At 39.0% G+C, this 19,526-nt stretch overlaps 1 protein-coding gene across 2 annotated transcripts; it reads left to right on the forward strand.

Moving 5' to 3' along the window:
• Positions 1-3,887: 3,887 nt before the first annotated feature.
• Positions 3,888-18,687, forward strand: LOC117399317 (zinc fingers and homeoboxes protein 1-like). 2 transcript variants are annotated; one of them, XM_033998411.3, is made up of 4 exons: positions 3,888-4,322; positions 5,399-5,470; positions 10,168-13,239; positions 17,531-18,687. In XM_033998411.3, the coding sequence occupies exon 3, from the start codon at positions 10,328-10,330 to the stop codon at positions 13,226-13,228; it is 2,901 nt and encodes a 966-aa protein (XP_033854302.2). In that variant the 5' UTR covers positions 3,888-4,322; positions 5,399-5,470; positions 10,168-10,327; the 3' UTR covers positions 13,229-13,239; positions 17,531-18,687. The 2 variants fall into 2 exon arrangements, with proteins under 2 accessions (XP_033854302.2, XP_033854301.2); XM_033998410.3 differs by lacking the exon at positions 5,399-5,470.
• The last annotated feature ends 839 nt before the right edge of the window (positions 18,688-19,526 follow it).

The following is a 19,526-nucleotide window of genomic DNA, read 5'->3' on the forward strand; positions in this document are numbered from 1 at the left end:
ACAACAAACCATAGAGGGAACTGTAGCCCACACTAAGGGATAAACTGGAAAACCACAGACGTCACATGCGTTTCTAAGTAAATGGATCCAGAATACCGGTGGCATGTTCATTTTTTTTTAATGCAATGGGTTAACCACAAACAGGGAAAGGGGTGAAGTCAATGTGAATTGAGTAATCATTTCCAGCGTTTTTCCGGTGTTTATTGGATATACACCGATTTTTATTTATTTATTTATTTATTTATTTATTTATTTATTTATTTATTTATTTGTTTATTTGTTTGGGTGTTTTATCGGTTAGAACTGAAAATCAGAAGCCCTAGTTACACTGCAGTAGAATTTATATAAAAAAATGTAACAGTTTATGCAACATTTTATTTAGCTGCATCTTAAGCAGATGTGGAGATCTGTGGGGAGATACTGTGAAATACTGAGTCTTCATCAGCCGATCAACAATGTTCTTCTCCATTCTACCTTTTTTAAAAATTCCTGCAAAAACCAAGCCCAATAAGATTTTTTAAATGTTCCTACAGTTAAGATGTATTAAAAGACAATTTCTCATTTATTTTCTTTAAAAAAAAAAAAAATTACAAAAAAAACACTTTAAAACTTACATTTACTTTGAACATGTAAGGATTTATCGGGTACACTCCTGCTGAGAAGTTTTATGAAAATACTCTAAGAAATGCTCATAAAGGATCCCACATAATTAGAGATCAAAAAACAACTTTTATTAAACAAATAACTTTTACTTATCGGAGTTGCTTATAGTTTATCTGAACAGTGCCAGCAATATTACTGAACTGTTATTGTCTCGGTTTGTTGATATCTCCGTTCCAGTCAAGCTGACGGCTGTGGTTGGTTGGCAGTTGCAGGTACAGGGTTGTTGCTTTCGTCAATGCAAAGTATTGATTGGCTGGTTTTGGTAGATAATAAAATTAATTTGGACCAATTGTGTCTTTATTTAATGTATACTGTCCAATAGATATGAACTAATCTTCAAAATACAGCATTGTCATTGCACTGTGTTTGAAAGCAGATACGATTTTATGACAGGCTTGTGTACAAACCACAAATGTAATAACCACCTGCCCACAAATGTAATTTAATATCTCCCACAAATGTAATATCTCCCACAAATGTAATAACCACCTGTTCACATACAGTGGTTTGCAGAAGTATTCACAACCCCTGCAAAGTTTTCACATTTTGTTGGCACCTGAGTGTACTCCACCACACTTTCAAATTAGACTTTATATGTAGAATCTACACAAACTACTCCACATTGATAAAGTAAAAAATGCATATAGAATATAAATAAGTAAGATTTACAGAGAAAAACAGATTAATCTCAGTTGCATAAGTATTCAACCCCTTTGCTACTGCAGCCCTAAATCAGCTCAGGTGCAAATGATTTGTTTGAAAGGTCACAAAATTAGTGAAATGGTTTCAGCCTGTGTGTACTCAAAGTGGTTTAACTTGTAGATAATTTCCCTCAGGTATATAAAGACTTTCAAGCTGCAACTCACATAGTGAACCAACAAAGCAACCATGAAGACCAAGGAGCTTTCAAAACAAGTCAGGGATAAAGTGGTAGAGAGGCACAGAGCAGGAGAAGGGTACAAGAACATTTCAAAGGTGCTAATTATCTCTCTCAGCACAGTGAAGTCCATCATTAAGAAGTGGAAGATGCATCATACCACCCAGACACTACCCAGATCAGGTCGCCCTCCCAAACTGAGCAGCCGGGCAAGCAGGAAACTGGTTCTGGATGTCACTCTGAAGCCAACAATGACCTTGAGAGAACTGCAAAGTTCTGTGTCTGAGATGGGAGTCAGTGTTCACACATCAACAATAAGCCGGTCCCTACACGAAGCTGGCCTGTATGGATGGGTGGCAAGAAAGAAGCCATTACTCAAAAAGCCTCATCTTAAAGCACGTATGGATTTTGTGAAAAAGCATGTAGATGATACTGCAGACATATGGAAAAAGGTTTTGTGGTCAGACGTGACAAAAATTGACCTTTTCGGTCTAAATTCCAAGCGTTACGTCTTGCGCAAGCCCAACACTGCACATCACCCAGTCAACACCATCCCAACTGTCAAGCATGGTGGTAGCAGAATCATGTTATGGGGATGCTTCTCTTCAGCATGTACTCGGAAGCTTGGCAGGATAGAGGGGAGAATGGATGGTGCAAAGTACAGGCGAATCCTTGAGGAAAACCTGTTTGAGTCAGTTAAGGCTCTGAAACTGGGGAGGAAATTCACATTTCAGCAAGACAATGACCCGAAGCACAAAGCAAAAGCCACACTGGAGTGGTTGAACAAGAAGAGAATTAATGTTCTTGAGTGGCCCAGTCAAAGTCCTGACTTGAATCCAATCGAAAATGCATGGCGAGACTTGAAGATTGCAGTCCATCAACGATCCCCAACAAACGTATCAGAACTGGAGCAATTTTCCTGTGAAGAATGGGTACAAATTTCACGATCCTACTGTGCAAAGCTAGTAGTGACCTGTCCAAAAAGACTCATAGCAGTAATTGCTGCAAAAGGTGCTTCTACCAAGTACTGACTTAAGGGGCTGAATACTTATGCAACCAGTAAATTTAATTTTGTACATTTTCTTTGCAAGTTTTGCTGACATTTAACCTCCTCCTCATATAACAGTGTTCAATTTAACCACTACAGCTTTAAATAAAAAAAGTTTGTTTGAAAAACTGCACACATTATTTGTAATTCAACAAAATGTGACAGTATTGGTAGGGGGTGAATACTTCTGCAAACCACTGTATATGATGTGTCCCACAAATGTTGCATCCATGATAATGCCCATGAATTACTTAGTACATATTTAATTATGTATTTAAATAAGTTTTACTTATAATTAATAATATTCATTCGTGCCGGTTTTGGATATAAAGATTTTTATAAAAAGCCATCTGCATACCCTCAGTAATGACTGCCCAATGATTATTATTTGATTTATTTTTTGTAATAAATAATAACTGAAAGTTGTTAGATGGGGTATAACATTTTTGGGAGAGATTATTACATTCGTTATTATATTTGTGGGAGATATTACATTTGTGGTTTGTACACTTGCCTTAGTGAGTGAAAAAAAAAATCTGCTCCAATTAAAATCCATGCTGCTAGGACTGGTTAATACATAATAGCAGATAGGAGTTTACGGAGGCTTGTCTCCTGAGGAAAAAAGCCAGGGTTGCTGTTAATATAGGAATATTGACTCTAGGGTTTAGGGGAAAAAAATAATTTTGTTTTAAATTATAGACAATAATTGTATGTGTGTGTGCATATATATATATATATATATATAGATAGATAGATAGATAGATAGATAGATAGATAGTTTATTCTTATTATTATTATTATTTAACCTTGCCTCTGAAGAGACTCCACTGGTAAGAACCCAGGTGTTTCATTAGCTGTGCTGGCTTGTATAACTTGCAGCAACGGAAGATACGCTTAGATATGGTCATGTTTACGAAAGGGCTGTAAAATGTTAGCAGTTGCACATCTACAAATGTGCCTGGTGCAGTCACTTATAATAATAATAATAATAATAATAATAATAATAATAATAATAATAATAATAATAATAATAAATTGAGAAAAAATTCTAAATGAATGCCATCTGTTCGACATGAAATAGAAGATAACTGATTTAAATATTAAAAATACATAAACATATGATTTATAATTATATATAGGTCTAAATACTTTTAAAAGTTTAATCTGAAAGGACAATACAGTAAAGTGTGAGGTGGTTTAAAAAAAAAAAAAAGCTGTTTTCCCCGGTGCCCTACAGCGAGGTCCGCAATGTAAACCTTTAATTTCCACAGCACAGTCGCACCAATAAATACGTATCACTTTACGGTCACGCGAAAGAGGAAGGACTGGGTGATCGCTTTCTGATGACGGCAGGGCGTGATTCGTCGCTGATGACGCCAGGCCGGATAAAAAATCAAACAAAAAAACTACATTTAAAAATTTTAACAACTTAAACGCCATGGGAATCTTTATTTTTTCACTATACATTAATCAAATAATCTGTTTACCTAAACCGAAAAGTGGGGCAGGACGAGTTTATGTAAAGTGTGTATAAATACTGCGCATGTAGAAAACGAACTGAATTTTTTGTTGTGCATCCTTTCTGCCTACTTACGCTGCGACTGCTGCAGTAACTTGTACTGAAGACGGTGAGGGAGGGAGGGAGCCAGCGAGCGCGGAATAGATAGAGGGTGCAGCGCAGAGAAGGGGAGCCCACTACAGCGAATGGGGACTGTGGATTGAGTGCTCCTGCTGGTATGTATCCAAGTCTTGAAATGTTGCTCTATATCGCCCTAGACAGAGGGCAGCCCATCAGTGCCGTCAGACACAGCCAGCACAAGGCTCAGTCAGGAGTGAAGGGTAGACCTTTGTTTAATCATGGATGAATCTCGCACAGTATCTTGAGACGGAAACAAATGAGCACTGGCTCCGATCATCTATGCTAGACCACTTGCGTTTATGTTTTTGTTTTGTTTTGTTGTAGAACCTAGACCACTCTTACCCTACCATTTTTAACACTGATTTAGCAGTTTCTGATACTGTTACTAATGTTAATAGTAGAAGCCAGGATTGTTTTGATGTTAATAATAATGGTGTGTACTAATGAGGAATTGGGTAGTAAGCTCTAGTGGTGTTGTTGTTTTTTTCTTCCAAGCTACAGTGGGTGCATAACAATTCGTAATTCACAGTGTACAGTCACGTTTAAAAATGCCTTTTCTTTTTATATTCATATAGCATGATTCAAATCCTGCTATATGAATTTGCTTCTGGTTAGGCTTTGGAAATTTGTGGAATTATATGTAGTGAGAATAGGGTGTTCCATTATGGAACTCCCTGTGATCCATAACATTTTATGAACTGTGTGTGTGTGTGGTTGATTTTAATAAATCAATAAAATACTATAAAACTACCTTTTATTATTGACCTTTTGGGTTGATGCTGCTGTGTGTGATTGTTTAATGTAGGGTATTGCTTTCTGCACATATTTTGTAGAAGGTTAATGAAATAACTCGCTTGAGTTTAATATTTACTATACAGTACTTAAATATCTCAACGGCAATGATGTGACCATGCATACTGTTATTGTATTACTACAGTGTACTGTAACACCCAATTGCATCTGTTCTTTTGATTTGTTGTGCATATGAAATTAAACCACTGTAACTGAAAATAGGCAAATTAGTGATTGTCTAACTTATAGATGCCGTTAGTAGGCCACACATGCAATTAATTTAAAATAATGAGAAAAGGAACACAGCCACAAATGAAACTTTTTAGAAGTTGTTTAAGATGCCTTATTAAGCACAAAGTGACCTAACTATTTCTCACAGGTAGCTATTGTTCTATATCACCGATTTACTGACTGAAAATTGGAATTCTCACACCCAGAGGTTTTAATGCCGGTAGGTATATAAAGGATATAAATGACAAATCTTGACTTGTTCTAATAAATTTGCACACTACTGTATGTTTTTTTTTAATGCATTTATGTAAATGTAGGTGACAGAATCTACAGGTAGTAGGTTGTTTCATTTGTAGCCACAGCGTACAAATCTTTTTAATAGAGGAACCAGATTTCAGTGATAGTTGCCCACTTCTACGGTGTCCATTTTAGGACATCCTCAGTCGTCACCCCTCCTTGAGTCAGTCGTCGCCCCTCCTTGAGTCAGTGCTAACCCCGTCTCGAGTCAATCCTCACCCCTCCTCGAGTCAGTCGTCAGGCATCAGTCCTCCTCAAGGTTTTTTTTTAATTTTTCGTTGAGAGTGGGGTTGGACGGAGTCGTCTGAATTACCCAATCAAACAAGAGCAAAAAAACTTTCGGTGCTTCTATTGGATGAAACCGATGTAGATGCTGATTGACTGGTTTTTACCTTTCTTCAGCATTTAATATGTATACTGGAAGTGTTTATAAAAAAAAAAAAAAAAATTAAGGTACGATGTGCAGTCTCATTATTTGAATTTGTTTGGATTTAAATTGTAAGGCAAATCTTATCAGCATACGGCATCAGATGTAACTTTTTTTTGTGTAACAGAAAACCATCTAATATTTTCTGAAGAAAAGCATTAGAAAGTAGACATTTGTGTCTTTGTGAAGAAAAAGCAAGTTTCTCCCATGTACCCCATAGTACATGTGTAATTTGAGATTGCTTTCTGTTACATTTTGATGTGTAAAACCTTTTTTTTTTTTTTTTTTTTTTAAGAATTCATAATATAAAAAGACAATATGAAGACATGATTTCGTTGTTATAGAAAAAATGCAAACTTAAGTTTCGCTGTTGCGGGTTTACCCAGTCCCTGCACAAACACACACTTTATTAAATCAAAAAATGATTAATGACGGGGTTATCAATCAATCAATTTATTTTTATATATTGCTTTTCTCATAAGATATCTCAAAGTGCTTCACATAACAAATTAAACTAGAACTGCCAGGCAGTTTTATAGCTCCCAAGCCCCAGTACCAGTACCAAACACTTAAGCAATTACTGGAAGAAGCGGGTTTAGTTCTTGATATTTGTCAAGTTTGAAACCAGTAACTTCACCAGTTCTCCAGAAGAAGTTTTGAAAGTTTTTTCCCAAAAATGCGCCAGGAGGCCATCTTGGTTCATGCACAAACACAATTTTTGAAAAAGTAAATTGTACTGACACACAGGGGTCGGCAACTTGTCCGTACAAGGACACGCATGTCCGTGGCAGTGAATACGTCTAACACACGCACAAACGTAATTATACAGAATGTCCGTTTTGTTTGTCCATGGCCAAGGTGTTTTTTTTTTGGTTTTTGTTTTTTAATGTCCGTCACCACTCGACATGGTGCCGACCCCTGCTGACACACGCATGATGGTTTTCAGGTTTGGAGTTAATCAAGTAAACCGTTTGGAGTTAATCAAGTTTTAAATTTAAGAAGAAAATGCAGGGCCAGCAGCCATCTTGTTTAACAAAACAACACCATTTTGTGAATTCTATTGTCACCAGATGATGCCTACCAAGTTGGGAGTAAGATGGTTAAATGGTTTTTGAGCAGAAGCAGTTTGTTGTTTGGTGCACATTTTGTCAAATTTGGTGGCAATATTTTGATATGAAATTTTATCACAGCAACTGCTGCTTTACAAAATTTGAAGCAGGTTTGGATGTTGATGATATATGCCAAGTGTCAGATCAATCACTTCACTGGGTCCCAAGAAGAAGATTTCGAAAGGTTTCTAAAAAAAAAAACAATGCGTCAGATGGCCATTTTGGTTCGGGTCAACACTATTTTTTTTAAGATTCAGTTGTATTGACAGTGACAGGGATGATGCTTGTGAAATTTGGAGTTAGTCAAATAAACCGTTAATCAACTGAGGCAGTTTTAAATTTAAGATGTAAATGTACGTCTGGCGGCCATATTGTTTTACAAAACATCACCATTTTGACATATTTGTATTCCATTGTCACCGGGACAAAGCCTACCAAGTTTGGAGTTTGTTGGTCAAACAGCTTTCAAATAACACAGTTTGCTGTTCGGGGCGCGTTTCGGTAAAATTTGTGGCAGCCATTTTGATAGTAAAATTTATCACAGCAACTCCTGATGACATATGCAAAGTTTCAGATCAATCGGTTCACCGATTTTGAAAGGTTTTCCAAAAAATGCATCAGGCCGTCATCTTGGTTGATGCAGGAGTGCAATTTTTTTTGCATCTGAACTGTGATCTATACAGAATGATACCTGCCAAGTTTCATGTTGATTGGTTACACCACGTGCGAACAGGAGCAGTTTGATGGAAGAAAAAGAACAAGAATAGGCTTCCCATAACATAACATGATGCTGTGAGGTAAACACGCATGCACCAATCAGCAGCTACACTGACATCTGTTTCATCCAATAGAAGCACCGAAAGTTTTTTTGCTCTTGTTTGATTGGGTGTTTCAGACGACTCCGCCCAACCCCTTACTCTCCCCGAAAAAAAACAACTGATGCCTGAGGATTGACTCGAGGAGGGGTGAGGATTGACTCGAGGAGTCGTGATGACTGACTTGAGGAGGGGTGACGACTGAGGATGTCCTAAACTGTACACTGTACATTTCGTTGTTGGTGATTGTAGCTAACAAAATACATTTTCCACGCCATGCACATCCATTCACTATATAGGTCTGAAATGTGTAGTTTTTAAAAGAAACCCACATTTCGTTTATTTTTGTTTTGAAGCACGATATCTGGTGGTACAGCACCAGTTAAATAACTTTTGCCTGCAAGTAAGGCATGGAAACTGAAAAACCAGATCTAAAAATGAAACATGTTTGCAAGGTGTTTCTTTCAAAACTGCACAGTTGTACATTAGCAAATTGAAGTGCAAAACCGGTACGATGCATGGAATTATTTTTTCAGCTACAACCACTTTAATTTACATTTTTATGGACATGTAAAAGTGTTTAGCAAGCACAAATTCTGAGCCCTATTTAGGCATAGAGAACGCACAATGATTGCACCCTAACATGCTTTCTACCTAATGAATAAGTCCAAAGGAAACTTTTGTAAACCGTTACCTCTTCTATCTCGGATACCATTTGAGCAAGTAACTTATTTTTTTGCATGGTTACAAAAACCCGAGTGGCGCATCCAGTAAAGGCGCTCCGCGTGGAGTGCAGGATGTGCCCTATAGTCTGGACGTCGCAAGTTCAAGTCCAGGCTATTCCTTTGCCGACCGAGGACGGGAGCTCCCAGGGGGCGACTCTCAATTGGCCAAGCGCCGCCCAGCGGGAGGGAGGGCTAGGTCGGCCAGGGTGTCCTCGGCTCACTGCGCACCAGCGCCCCCCTGTGGTCTGGCCGGGCGCCTGCAGGCTTGCCTGTAAGTTGCCCAGGGCTGCGTTGTCCTCTGACGCTGTAGATCTGGGTGGCTGCATGGTGAGTCTGCAGTGTGAAAAAAAGCGGTCGGCTGACGGCGTGTGTTCGTCTTCGCTGATCCCGAGTCAGAGGGGTGGTAGTGGTGGGCTGAGCCTAAAAATAATTGGACATTACAAAATTGGGGAGAAAACAATAAAAAATAATTAAAAAAAAAACAAAAAAAAAACAAAAAAACCTACATGTTAAATCATTTTAAATGGGAGTTTGGCATTTCTTGGGTATAGAGACAGTACACTTTGAGTTCTTATTGTAGTGTACACTATGCCCCTGGGACTCTTAGTTTTTATGCAGAAACTCTCAGTTCTCCTAGACATTGCCTAGAAATTATTGGAAAAAGTTCATACAGTGTAGCCTACTGTACCATTGTCATCATTTTGTTTTGTTATGAACATGGAGCAGACAGTTTTAGTAAAAACATGGCAAATGTGCTTGATGTCTTTCACAAATTACACTTCCATTTGATGTTTTTAATTTTGCCAGTAATTTTCCTCCAGTTCACCGGTATGACCAAGTGATACTAAAATATGTAAAAACTGTATATATCAGTGTTACCGTGAAGTGTGTAATTGGGATTAAAAATGCTAAGAAAAGTGGACAAGTTTATATATAGGTCCACTTTATATATCATTTATTTATTTTTTTCGTAATTGAATATCATCCTGCTAGAAATAAATCGTAAGGTACCTGTGCACCTTCAGTTCATAGTGCTGCAATAGGATTGCTTAAATGGTTATTGATTCTTCTTTTGTAATTATGCTGGATGAATAGCAGGCTGCATTACATTAAAATACTCAATGAATACTAAGGGAAATAAATTAGTACTGTTAAGAGGTTCTTTGCTGTATACGCATATTTACACACCTAGAGAATGTTGCGAGCCAATCAGATGTCACGCTGTTTGTCTTACAAATGTCTTTCTAGCTTTTGGCAAATATTTTCCCTTTAGAAAGAAATAGAGATAGGTAGTAGACGCTTTGAAAAAGGATGTATGAACTGGAAAAGGCTTCCAAAGCTTTTGTGTTTGCATTAGGAAGCTTCATTATTGTATCCTTACTGAAAACAAATGGAGAGTATTCAAAATTGTAATGTTGTATTTACCAAAAGTATTTGATCAATTGAGAAAAGAGTTGAGATAAATATGATCTATTTGTTTTTTAACTCCTGGTTAAACCTGGCTGCTCCAATATAACATTTAACTCTCTCTTTTTTATTTACAGGTAAATGTGCACTATGATGCTGTAATCATGTGTCTTTGATATTAGTTGAACAATTTAAGTGAATAGCAGTGAACTGAACAAGTGAAACACAAAGGAGAAGACTGCAGAAAACAGATTCAAATTCAGATTATATTGCCTAATCTCCATCACTGCTGTTAAAATGGCAAGCAAGAGAAAATCCACAACACCATGTATGGTCCTCCCAATGCAAACTGAGGAACAGTACCCAGATCTGGAGATGGAGGAAGGGCTTGAGGTACAAAATGAAGTCCCTGTCGAGAATCCCATTGCTGTTGCTGCAGAAAGTGTTTCCAGTGAGGAGGACGTCCCTGAAACCGATAATCTATTAGACACAGATTCCAAAAGGGTTGAAGGAGGCTACGAGTGTAAATACTGCAGCTTTCAGACGACAGATCTCAACATGTTTACATTTCATGTTGATTCTGAGCATCCAACTGTGGTTTTGAACTCCTCTTATGTCTGTGTGGAGTGTAACTTTCTGACTAAGAGATACGATGCCCTCTCAGACCACAACCTGCGCTACCACAACAAGGAGGACAATTTCATGCTGACAATGGTGAAACGCAACAACCAGACAGTCTTTGAGCAGACGGTCAGTGACCTCACCTTTGACGGCAATTTTGTGCAGCAGGAGAACGAGGAGAGCGAAGATGCGATGGCAGTAGGAATTCCGTTCAGCAAAACCCCAATCATGAAAATGAAGAATAAAGCCGAGCCTAAGAGGATTGTTGTGACACCTAAAGCTGCTGATGACCTTGAAGTCCACAAAGAAAGTGAAAGTGAGCAAGAGCCTAAAGAGATGCCGGCTGTCGATATGCCAGCTATCGATATACCTGCTGCAGTTATGCCAGCTCTTGATACGCCAGCTATTATGCCCACTCTTGATATGCCAGCTGTTGTTATGGCAGCTGTCGATACGCCAGCTGTTGTTATGGCAGCTGTCGATACGCCAGCTATTCTTAAGCCCACTGTCGATACACCAGCTTTGAATACACCTAGTCCAGCTGAAATGCCAGCACTACCGGCTCCAGTGGAACCTGCAAAGCCAAGCATTGTCATCAACCCAACGCCACAGAATTTAAACAAGACAATAATCGGTTCTGCCACAGTTCTTCCTGCAGGATTGGCCCAGGTTCTGTCTGCTCTGCAGAACCAACAAAGCTCTAGAACTCAAGTCCTGATCCCTGTCAGCAGCATTCCAACCTACAATGGCTCTATGGACAACAACGCTGTGCTGGTTAACACTTACAACAAATTCCCTTACCCAACACTATCTGAGATTGTGGGTCTGTCATTCCAGACCAAGTACACAGAGGAGCAGATAAAGATCTGGTTTTCCGCCCAGCGCCTTAAGCATGGAGTCAGCTGGACGCCAGAGGAGGTGGATGAGGCCAGGAGAAAGCATTTCAATGGCACAGTGCACACCATGCCACAGACCATCACAGTCATTCCAGCACACCTCTCGGCCGCCAGAAATGGTCTCCAGCCTATCCTTCAGACCTGCCAAATAGTGGGTCAGCCAGGCCTTGTTCTGACACAGGTTGGTGGTGCAAACCCCATGCCAGTAACCACCCCAATCACTCTGACAGTCGCTAGTGTCAACAATCAAGTACAGCTACCAAAACCTGCCACCCAGGTTACCCCAGCCATTGTGGAAAACAAACGTGCTCCCACTGTCCAACCTCCTCCACTGACTCCTCAGGAAAACTCTGCCCTAAGCCCTGACTTCTTCGGTCTGCGTCCAAAAAAGTCTAAGGAGCAGCTAGCCGAGATGAAGGCCAGCTACCTGAAGCAACAGCACCCCAGCGACGGGGAAATCGCCCGGCTCATGAGATTGACAAGACTCACAAAGGGGGAGATTAAGAAGTGGTTCAGCGACACAAGGTACAACCAGCGCAATTCAAAGAACAACCATCTTATTGTCTCCAATGAACAAAACAACAGCAGCAGCAGCAGCACCACCATAGTGATCGACTCAAGTGACGAAACTACAGGTTCTCCCACGTCGGGTCCCGTTAGGGAGCCACGTAAACAGTCTTGGAATACTTTCCCTGACTTTACCCTACAGAAGTTCAAGGAAAAGACGGCTGAGCAGCTTCAGGTGCTGGAGGAAAGTTTTCAGAAGAGCAACACACCCACAGACGATGAACTGAATAGGCTGAGATCAGAGACCAAGCTAACCAGACGAGAGATTGATGCCTGGTTCACGGAAAAGAGAAAGGCACCAGAATCAGGGGAAACAAAACATGAAGGGAAGGAGAGTGAAATGGCCAAAGTTACTGTCGCTATCAAAACGGAGACACAGACTCCGTCTTCCAGTGGCAAAGCCAAGTCTGGCAGGGACAAGATTGGCAAGAAGACCCCGGAGCAACTACATATCCTGAAGAGTGCATTTGTGCGTACACAGTGGCCTTCATCAGAGGAGTATCAAAAGCTCTCAGAGGAAAGTGGCCTTCCAAGGGCCTACATTGTCAGTTGGTTTGGGGACACGAGATATGCCTGGAAAAATGGCAACTTGAAGTGGTATTATTACTACCAGAGTGGCAACATCAGCGCTATTAATGGGAGTGGATACAGGAGGAGAGGAAGAGGAAGATCTAAAGGCAGGGGGCGAGGAAGGCCCAGAGGAAGACCAAGGGCTATGAAGCGTTCAGCCAGCTGGAGCAGGTCCCCCGCGGTGATGAAGTTCAAGACGGGAAAAGACATCCTCAAAGAGTATTATTTGAAGCATTCATTTCTAAATGAACAAGACCTGGACGAACTTGTTTCAAAGTCCAACATGGGCTATGAGCAGGTCCGGGACTGGTTCGCAGAGATTCGGAGGCGAGAGGACATGGGTGCAGATCTATTTGATGACAGTGGGGAAAATGAGGAGCCAGAGGAGGAATCGCAGGAAGAAAACCAAGTGGCAGTTGGTGTAGGAGAAAGTCACGGTTCTGGGGGTGGTTTAGATGACGATGACGACGATGAAACAGATGATAGTGACACTTGGGAGCCTCCACGACATGTCAGACGAAGGCTCTCCAGATCAGATGATTAGCATGTAACCAGGTGAGTCCCTCCACACAGTGGCTAGCTACAGTACAATCAGCTAGTACATAAGGATTATAATTTCCCACAGCGCTGCATATTCTGGGAAACGGATGCACCCATACCTCACTCTTTCATATTTACAGTAGCACCAAAAATTATTATATGAAAGTCTTGCAGTGCAATATGCTTCCTTGTGTTGAAAACAGACATTTATCAAGCGGAAGCTTTCTGAATTCGATGTTGCTACATGCCATCTTGTTGCAGTATGCTATATTTTTATAGGTCATTACATTCCCTTTTTTGGGAATCTAGGTCACGGTGACCTACATTTTTCATGAGTTCTGATTGAACACAGCTGTCTTCAGTTAAAGGGTGTTCGGTTTCCACCTCCTTTCGCCTTTTTATTTTTAGTTTATTTGCTGAAGCAACAACTGACATATCATTGAGGCTACGATTTTGGCACGGTCATTTTTAGTACATTTCACGGGCAAGGTGCAGCAAAAAAACAAAAATAATAGCTACATCAACAGACACCAGCTTTTAAATAGTACACCAAAACCAATAATATAAAGACTATTACTTTTGACTACTGACAAGTTTACGTTTCTGTAGAGTGTACAACTTAGTTAGTTTTCCACAATTCTGAAACAGCATGTTGTAAAGAAAGCCTCTACGTCGATAAACTTCTGTTCTCCGATGCATTTGTTCTTCTGTCTACAGAAAACAGCTCACACCGTTTTTTTTTGTATAGCTGTCTTTCCTACTACAGATTCAGTGGCGTGTGGCTTTCATTTATGTAAATCGCTTTCAATATGTTTGTCACCAGCTTACTTTTTCTTTTAGTTTGTAATCCACAGGAACATTACATGCTGTACAAAACATCATGCCATCACTTTCATAATACAGTGCTCCCTCGCTGTAATGCGGGTCTCGGGCGATACACAATATGAACGTTATAACGCGGGACACATAATAACACCCATCTGAGTAAAATATAAAATAAAATAACTCCCTCTCTGTAATGCACATTTAGTGAAGCAAAAATGTAACTTTCAGTGAATTAACCACGCATAAAGCACCATAATCCACGCGCTATTAAAAAAAAAAAAAAAAAAAAAGGTAACATTCCCACTCGTGGATCATTTTAATCAGCAGTTTTTAAACTATAAATAGCCTGGCTAAATGGCGGTCTGGAGTTCAGTTCGAAGCGACAGACAAGCAAACCAAGTGTGAGAAGGAGAGCGGGTCCGGCGAGGGGAAGAGCCGCAGCTCCTCTCGCAGCAAAAATGTAAATACATTAGGAAAGATAACCATGTTATAGGCCTAATATTTATAAAACTAATGTTGAATGAGATGTCTGTGTTATAAAGTGCCAGCGCAGCTTTTCTTCAGTTCAGATACTGTATCAAAAGAGAGAAACAGAAATGGAAGTTAGACTTAGAAGTTGTTTACAGTTTGAACAACACCGGTACTGTATTTACTGTAGAAATATTGCATGAATCACTAGTATAGGCGAGGCGCGTTATAACCAAGAGCCTTCTAGCGAGGGAGTACTGTATGTCCGCTTTGGATATTTTTCACTTCTCTGCATAGCAGTAATATTTGCCACTTTGCTCACACTTTTGTCAAAATTTTCACCCCATTAACTTCAGCTCCACTCATTTTACATGCTTGCTCGCTCAGCTACAAATCTCATTCACTGATCTACATATCTGCAGGTACATGCTGATTGCATACACAACCAAACCAATTTACAGATACTGACAGATTTTTATTTTTAGTGCATGACACACTGCATTTTTGATAGAAATAAAGGAAGCGTCTGATCAAATGTGTTTGTACATCCATTTATATGTATAATATTTGTATAATCATGTTATTAAACGTGTTGTGTTTGAGCTGCCAGTTATTTTGATGAAAGGTAGAATTACTATGGTTAACTGTTAATTTCCTTATCCACTTGTCAGTCCTCCTACTTGCTTGTTTTTTTATTACATCATTGAAACTTATTTATAGAAAAATGAGATGGTTTAAGGTTACCCATTCCCTTGCAAAACAGATTACAGTAGTTCCAAGTTAAGCATAAAATTGCATACAGAACTTGAATTCTCCAACTTTTTATAAGTTACATGATTTAAAAAGTCCAATTTAAACAAATTATTACTTAGATTAAGGGTTCAATTAAGTAATTGAGAGTTTGTTGGAACAAAAACCAGCAGGGTAGGTGGTCCTCCAGGACCAGGGTTGGGAAGCACTGTCCTAGACTATACATATAATAAAAACTTGGCAATCCATTCTGGATAATGGAATTGCATGTGGCAATGAATGTTGGTAAGCCAAAACTTTTTGAAAATAAGTTAAGGATTTTATTTAAAAAAAAACAAACAAACAGACGTGAGACAGAATTGGAAACTAGATAATGTGAGTTACACGTGGAAAAGAGAATACATTTACAGTGCCTATAGTAAGTATTCACCCCACTTGGATGTTTTCACAGTTTGTTGTGTTACAACCTGAAATCTTGATCTATTTAAATTGGATTTTTTTTCCTTTGATTTAAACAACCAACTCAACACTTTCAATGTGTGAAAAAAGTCTTCATTAGATAAGTATTAACCCCCTTTGCTCACTCCTAAATAAGCTCAGGTGCAACCAATTGCCTTCAGAATTCACACAATAAGTTAAATGGAGTCCATCTGTGTGCCATAAAAGTGATTCACATGATTTCAGATTAAATACACCTGTCTCTGTAAGGTCCCACAGTTGGGTAGTGCATTCAAAGCAAAGATACTACTATGAAGACCAAGGAGCTTTCAAAACATCTCCGGGATAAAGTTGTGGAAAGGCATAGATCAGGGGAGGGATATAAAAAGATTTCAAAGGCATTGAATATCCCTTGGAGCAGTCAAGTCGATCATTAAGAAGTGGAAGGTATACGGCACCACCCAGAATATGCTTAGAGCAGACCGTCCTCCCAAACTCAGCAGCCTGGTAAGAAGGGCATTGGTCAGAGAAGCCAGCAAGAGGCCAATGACAACTCTGAAAGACCTACAGTGTTCCATGGCAGAGATGGAAGAAACTGTCCATGTGTCAACAATAGCTCAGGTACTCCACAAATCTGGCCTGTATGGAAGAGTGGCAAGAAGGAAGACATTTCTGAAAAAACCCCATGTAAAATCCTGCTTGGAATTTGCAAAAAGGCATGTGGGAGACTGAAAAGATGTGGCAAAAGATTCTGTGGTCCGATGAAACAAAAATTGAACTATTTGTCCTAAATGCAAAGCGTTATGTCTGGCGCAAACCCAACACAGCACATCACCCAGGTAACACCATCCCTACTGTGAAGCATGGTGGTGGCAGCATCATGCTATGGGTATGCTTTTCATCGGCAGGGACTGGGAAGCTTGTCAGGGTAGAGGGCAAAATGGATGGAGCTAAATACAGGCAACTTGAGGAAAACCTGCTTCAGTCTGCAAAAGACCTAAGACTGGGATGGAGATTCACCTTTCAGCAGGACAATGACCCCAAGCACACAGCCAAAGCAAAACTGGAGTGGCTTAAAAATAAGAAAGTGAATGTCCTAGAGTGGCCCAGTCAAAGCCCGGAGGGGGGGAGAGAGGGAAGGGAGGGGAGGAGAGGGAAGGGAGGGGAGGAGAGGGGAGGGAGGGGAGGGGAGGGGAGGGGATGTGAATACTTACTATAGGCACTGTATATGTAAAAGCTTTGAAATTTATTATATATTTATTTGGCCAATTTTTCCAAGGTGACTTAAAGGGTTACAATGCAAGCAATATATTTAAATACAGTATAGTTGACAGTAGGTGCAAATAATACTACTAAAATACAATCTGAAATAGGATGCAACAAGTTAGGATTACAACAAGTTATACCTACGATGACATATTCGTAGTGCAGTAGATCAGTGATGTGGTGCATAGGTCAAGTCCAATGCATAGCAAGAGGGATAGATCAAGAGATCTACAAATACAGTGTAAACAGGAGAGTCTTGAGGAGGTGGCGGAAGGCAGTGAGAGACACAACATTCCTGAACTTCTCCAGTAGCTGGTTCCACCACAGAGGGGCTTTTGCAAAGACCCTTTTACAGCACTACAAAATGAGACTGTGTAGCATGATCACATTAGTGATGTCAAAGATTATGTTGTTCAAATAGTCTGGACGAGCTCTGGTTGAACTCCAGTGCTTTTGATATTTTACAAGTCTGTATCTATGGTCCCTGGTAGACGGTTAACATTGGAAATTAAGTCGACACTGACTACTTTTGTTTTGTTTGTTTTTTTTCCCCCTCCAGATGCCAGAATCACCGTGTTTTATTTATACTGAAGGACAGACATGAAGGCTGCTGATGTTTATTTACAAAGACCAGACCTTCGATTAGTTTGGGTAGCAGAGAATCCCTTTTTTTTTTTTTTTTTTTTAATGTTCCTTTACAAATCAAGAGATGATCTACATTGCCAAAGCTACACTGCTGCAGTCGTCTGAGTTTCCTGTGCAGTGTACAGAATGCTGAAGGGTTTATTTTGTCAATATGATGAGCGAGTTTAGTCACGGAGCACAATTTTTCTTTTTTTTTTCTGTTTTTTTCTTAAGATTTAGTGACCACTAGTTTTTTTTTATTCTTTTTGTCCAAAAAAAAAAATAATAATAAATTAGTCGCTTTAATGCTGTAGGGTGGGTAGGCCAGCCCCCTGCGTTCTCTGTGTGATTAAGCTTATAGCTTTGTGTGACCAAAAGTTTTACAATGTAAACATTTCTTAAAATATTAAACCAATTTGTGTGCTATTCCAAAGGCTCTATATTAACCCAGTGAGCGATGTTCACAATCTTTTTTTATGTTTAATGTATTAAATACAGTTGACATGATACTGTTTTAGGCTGTAATCTAGAACAGTCTCATGATTTAATTTGTGAAGTTTGTGAATAAGGCTCAGTCTCTATTGGAATAACATTATTTTTTTTTTTGCACCATCTTCTTATTGGGTGGGGGTTGGTTTCATTGACTTTATAAGTGCATTGTTTTAGACTGTTCATCAACGTCTTAACACACTTTAAATCTAATGTATTATTAATTGATTGACTTCTCCGACAAGAATGGCACAAATATCAACTAAATGAATGTCCTCAAATATGGTGTAATCCAAACAATTTTTTTGTAAGGAAAAGCTGTATTTGGGAGAAGGAGACAGCTTTAAACAATCTAGAACTAAAACAAAAATATAGAAAGCTGGTAGAGGAAGTTAAAAAAAAAAAAAGGCTAATTTAATTATTTTGTGAAGTCAAGAGGTACTGCAAGGGGTTAATATAGAGCCTTGTATGTTGCATGATGCTGTAATGCAATTTGTAGGTTTTTTTAGGTTTAATACTGGCGGTTCTAAATGTTGTTGTCTTTTTAATCCTGCAGGGACGCTATAGTCTTTGCTTTTTTTCAATAAAAGTCAAAGTTTTGTATTCTGTTGTATACCTGTTTTTCATATTGCTGTCTTGAACATAGTGGATTGTGTTTAGAGTGCACCACTTCTCTTCACATCGGAGATTAGAGTACTATAGTATACACTGTAATCATTAAACCATTTCCTTTCTAGCTGTGGTCCAGTTAGAATTTGCAGTTGTTTAAACATATTTATTATTTTGTGGTTAATGTACTGTATGGAAAATTTAAAATCAACATTGTGTCTGTTTTACAGCAATAACTGTATAATTATAACAATTAAACAGTTGCTGTACTTTTTTTTTCCATGTTACCTTTTGTGCTCTTACCTTTCTATCCTTGCCAATGTGTTAATTGTGATTCTGAATATTAAATGGACAAACAGTCTTTGGCAAATCAAAACAATGGACAGCAGTTTACAATGAATACAGCAAGGCCATGGCTAGTAAGTAAAATGTGGTAACTCAAAGGTACTTATGACTTCGGTGGCCCAGAAGTGGAAAGAGGTAGCAAATTTACAAAGAAGTAGCTGCAACCAGGAGCATAAAACAGGATGGCAACATCAAAACAACTGCAGCCACATCATTTAGAAAGCACCTGCCGGAAGAAACATTTTGTGCTGAAAGTTCAATTTATGCCATAAATTAGTTTTTATTTCCGGTAAAGCAAGGTTCAGGTGAATGTCACCATATTTACCAGTCAGCGACACTTAATTGCAAAGAAAATATTTTTAAAAATTGTCAGAAAGCCAATATTTCTGTTTCATCTTGGTATTTATCTGTTTATATCTTGGAAATGGATTATGTAACGAATATGGCATTCTTAACTAAACCTGCAATCCATTTAAAGAAATAATAAA

This window comes from Acipenser ruthenus, chromosome 4, assembly GCF_902713425.1.
Source record: "Acipenser ruthenus chromosome 4, fAciRut3.2 maternal haplotype, whole genome shotgun sequence".
NCBI classification, from domain to species: Eukaryota; Metazoa; Chordata; class Actinopteri; order Acipenseriformes; family Acipenseridae; genus Acipenser; species Acipenser ruthenus.

Coding starts and splice junctions, on each gene's coding strand:
- LOC117399317 (XM_033998411.3), top strand. CDS start 10,328: ATGGCAAGCAAGAGAAAATCCACAACACCATGTATGGTCCTCCCAATG.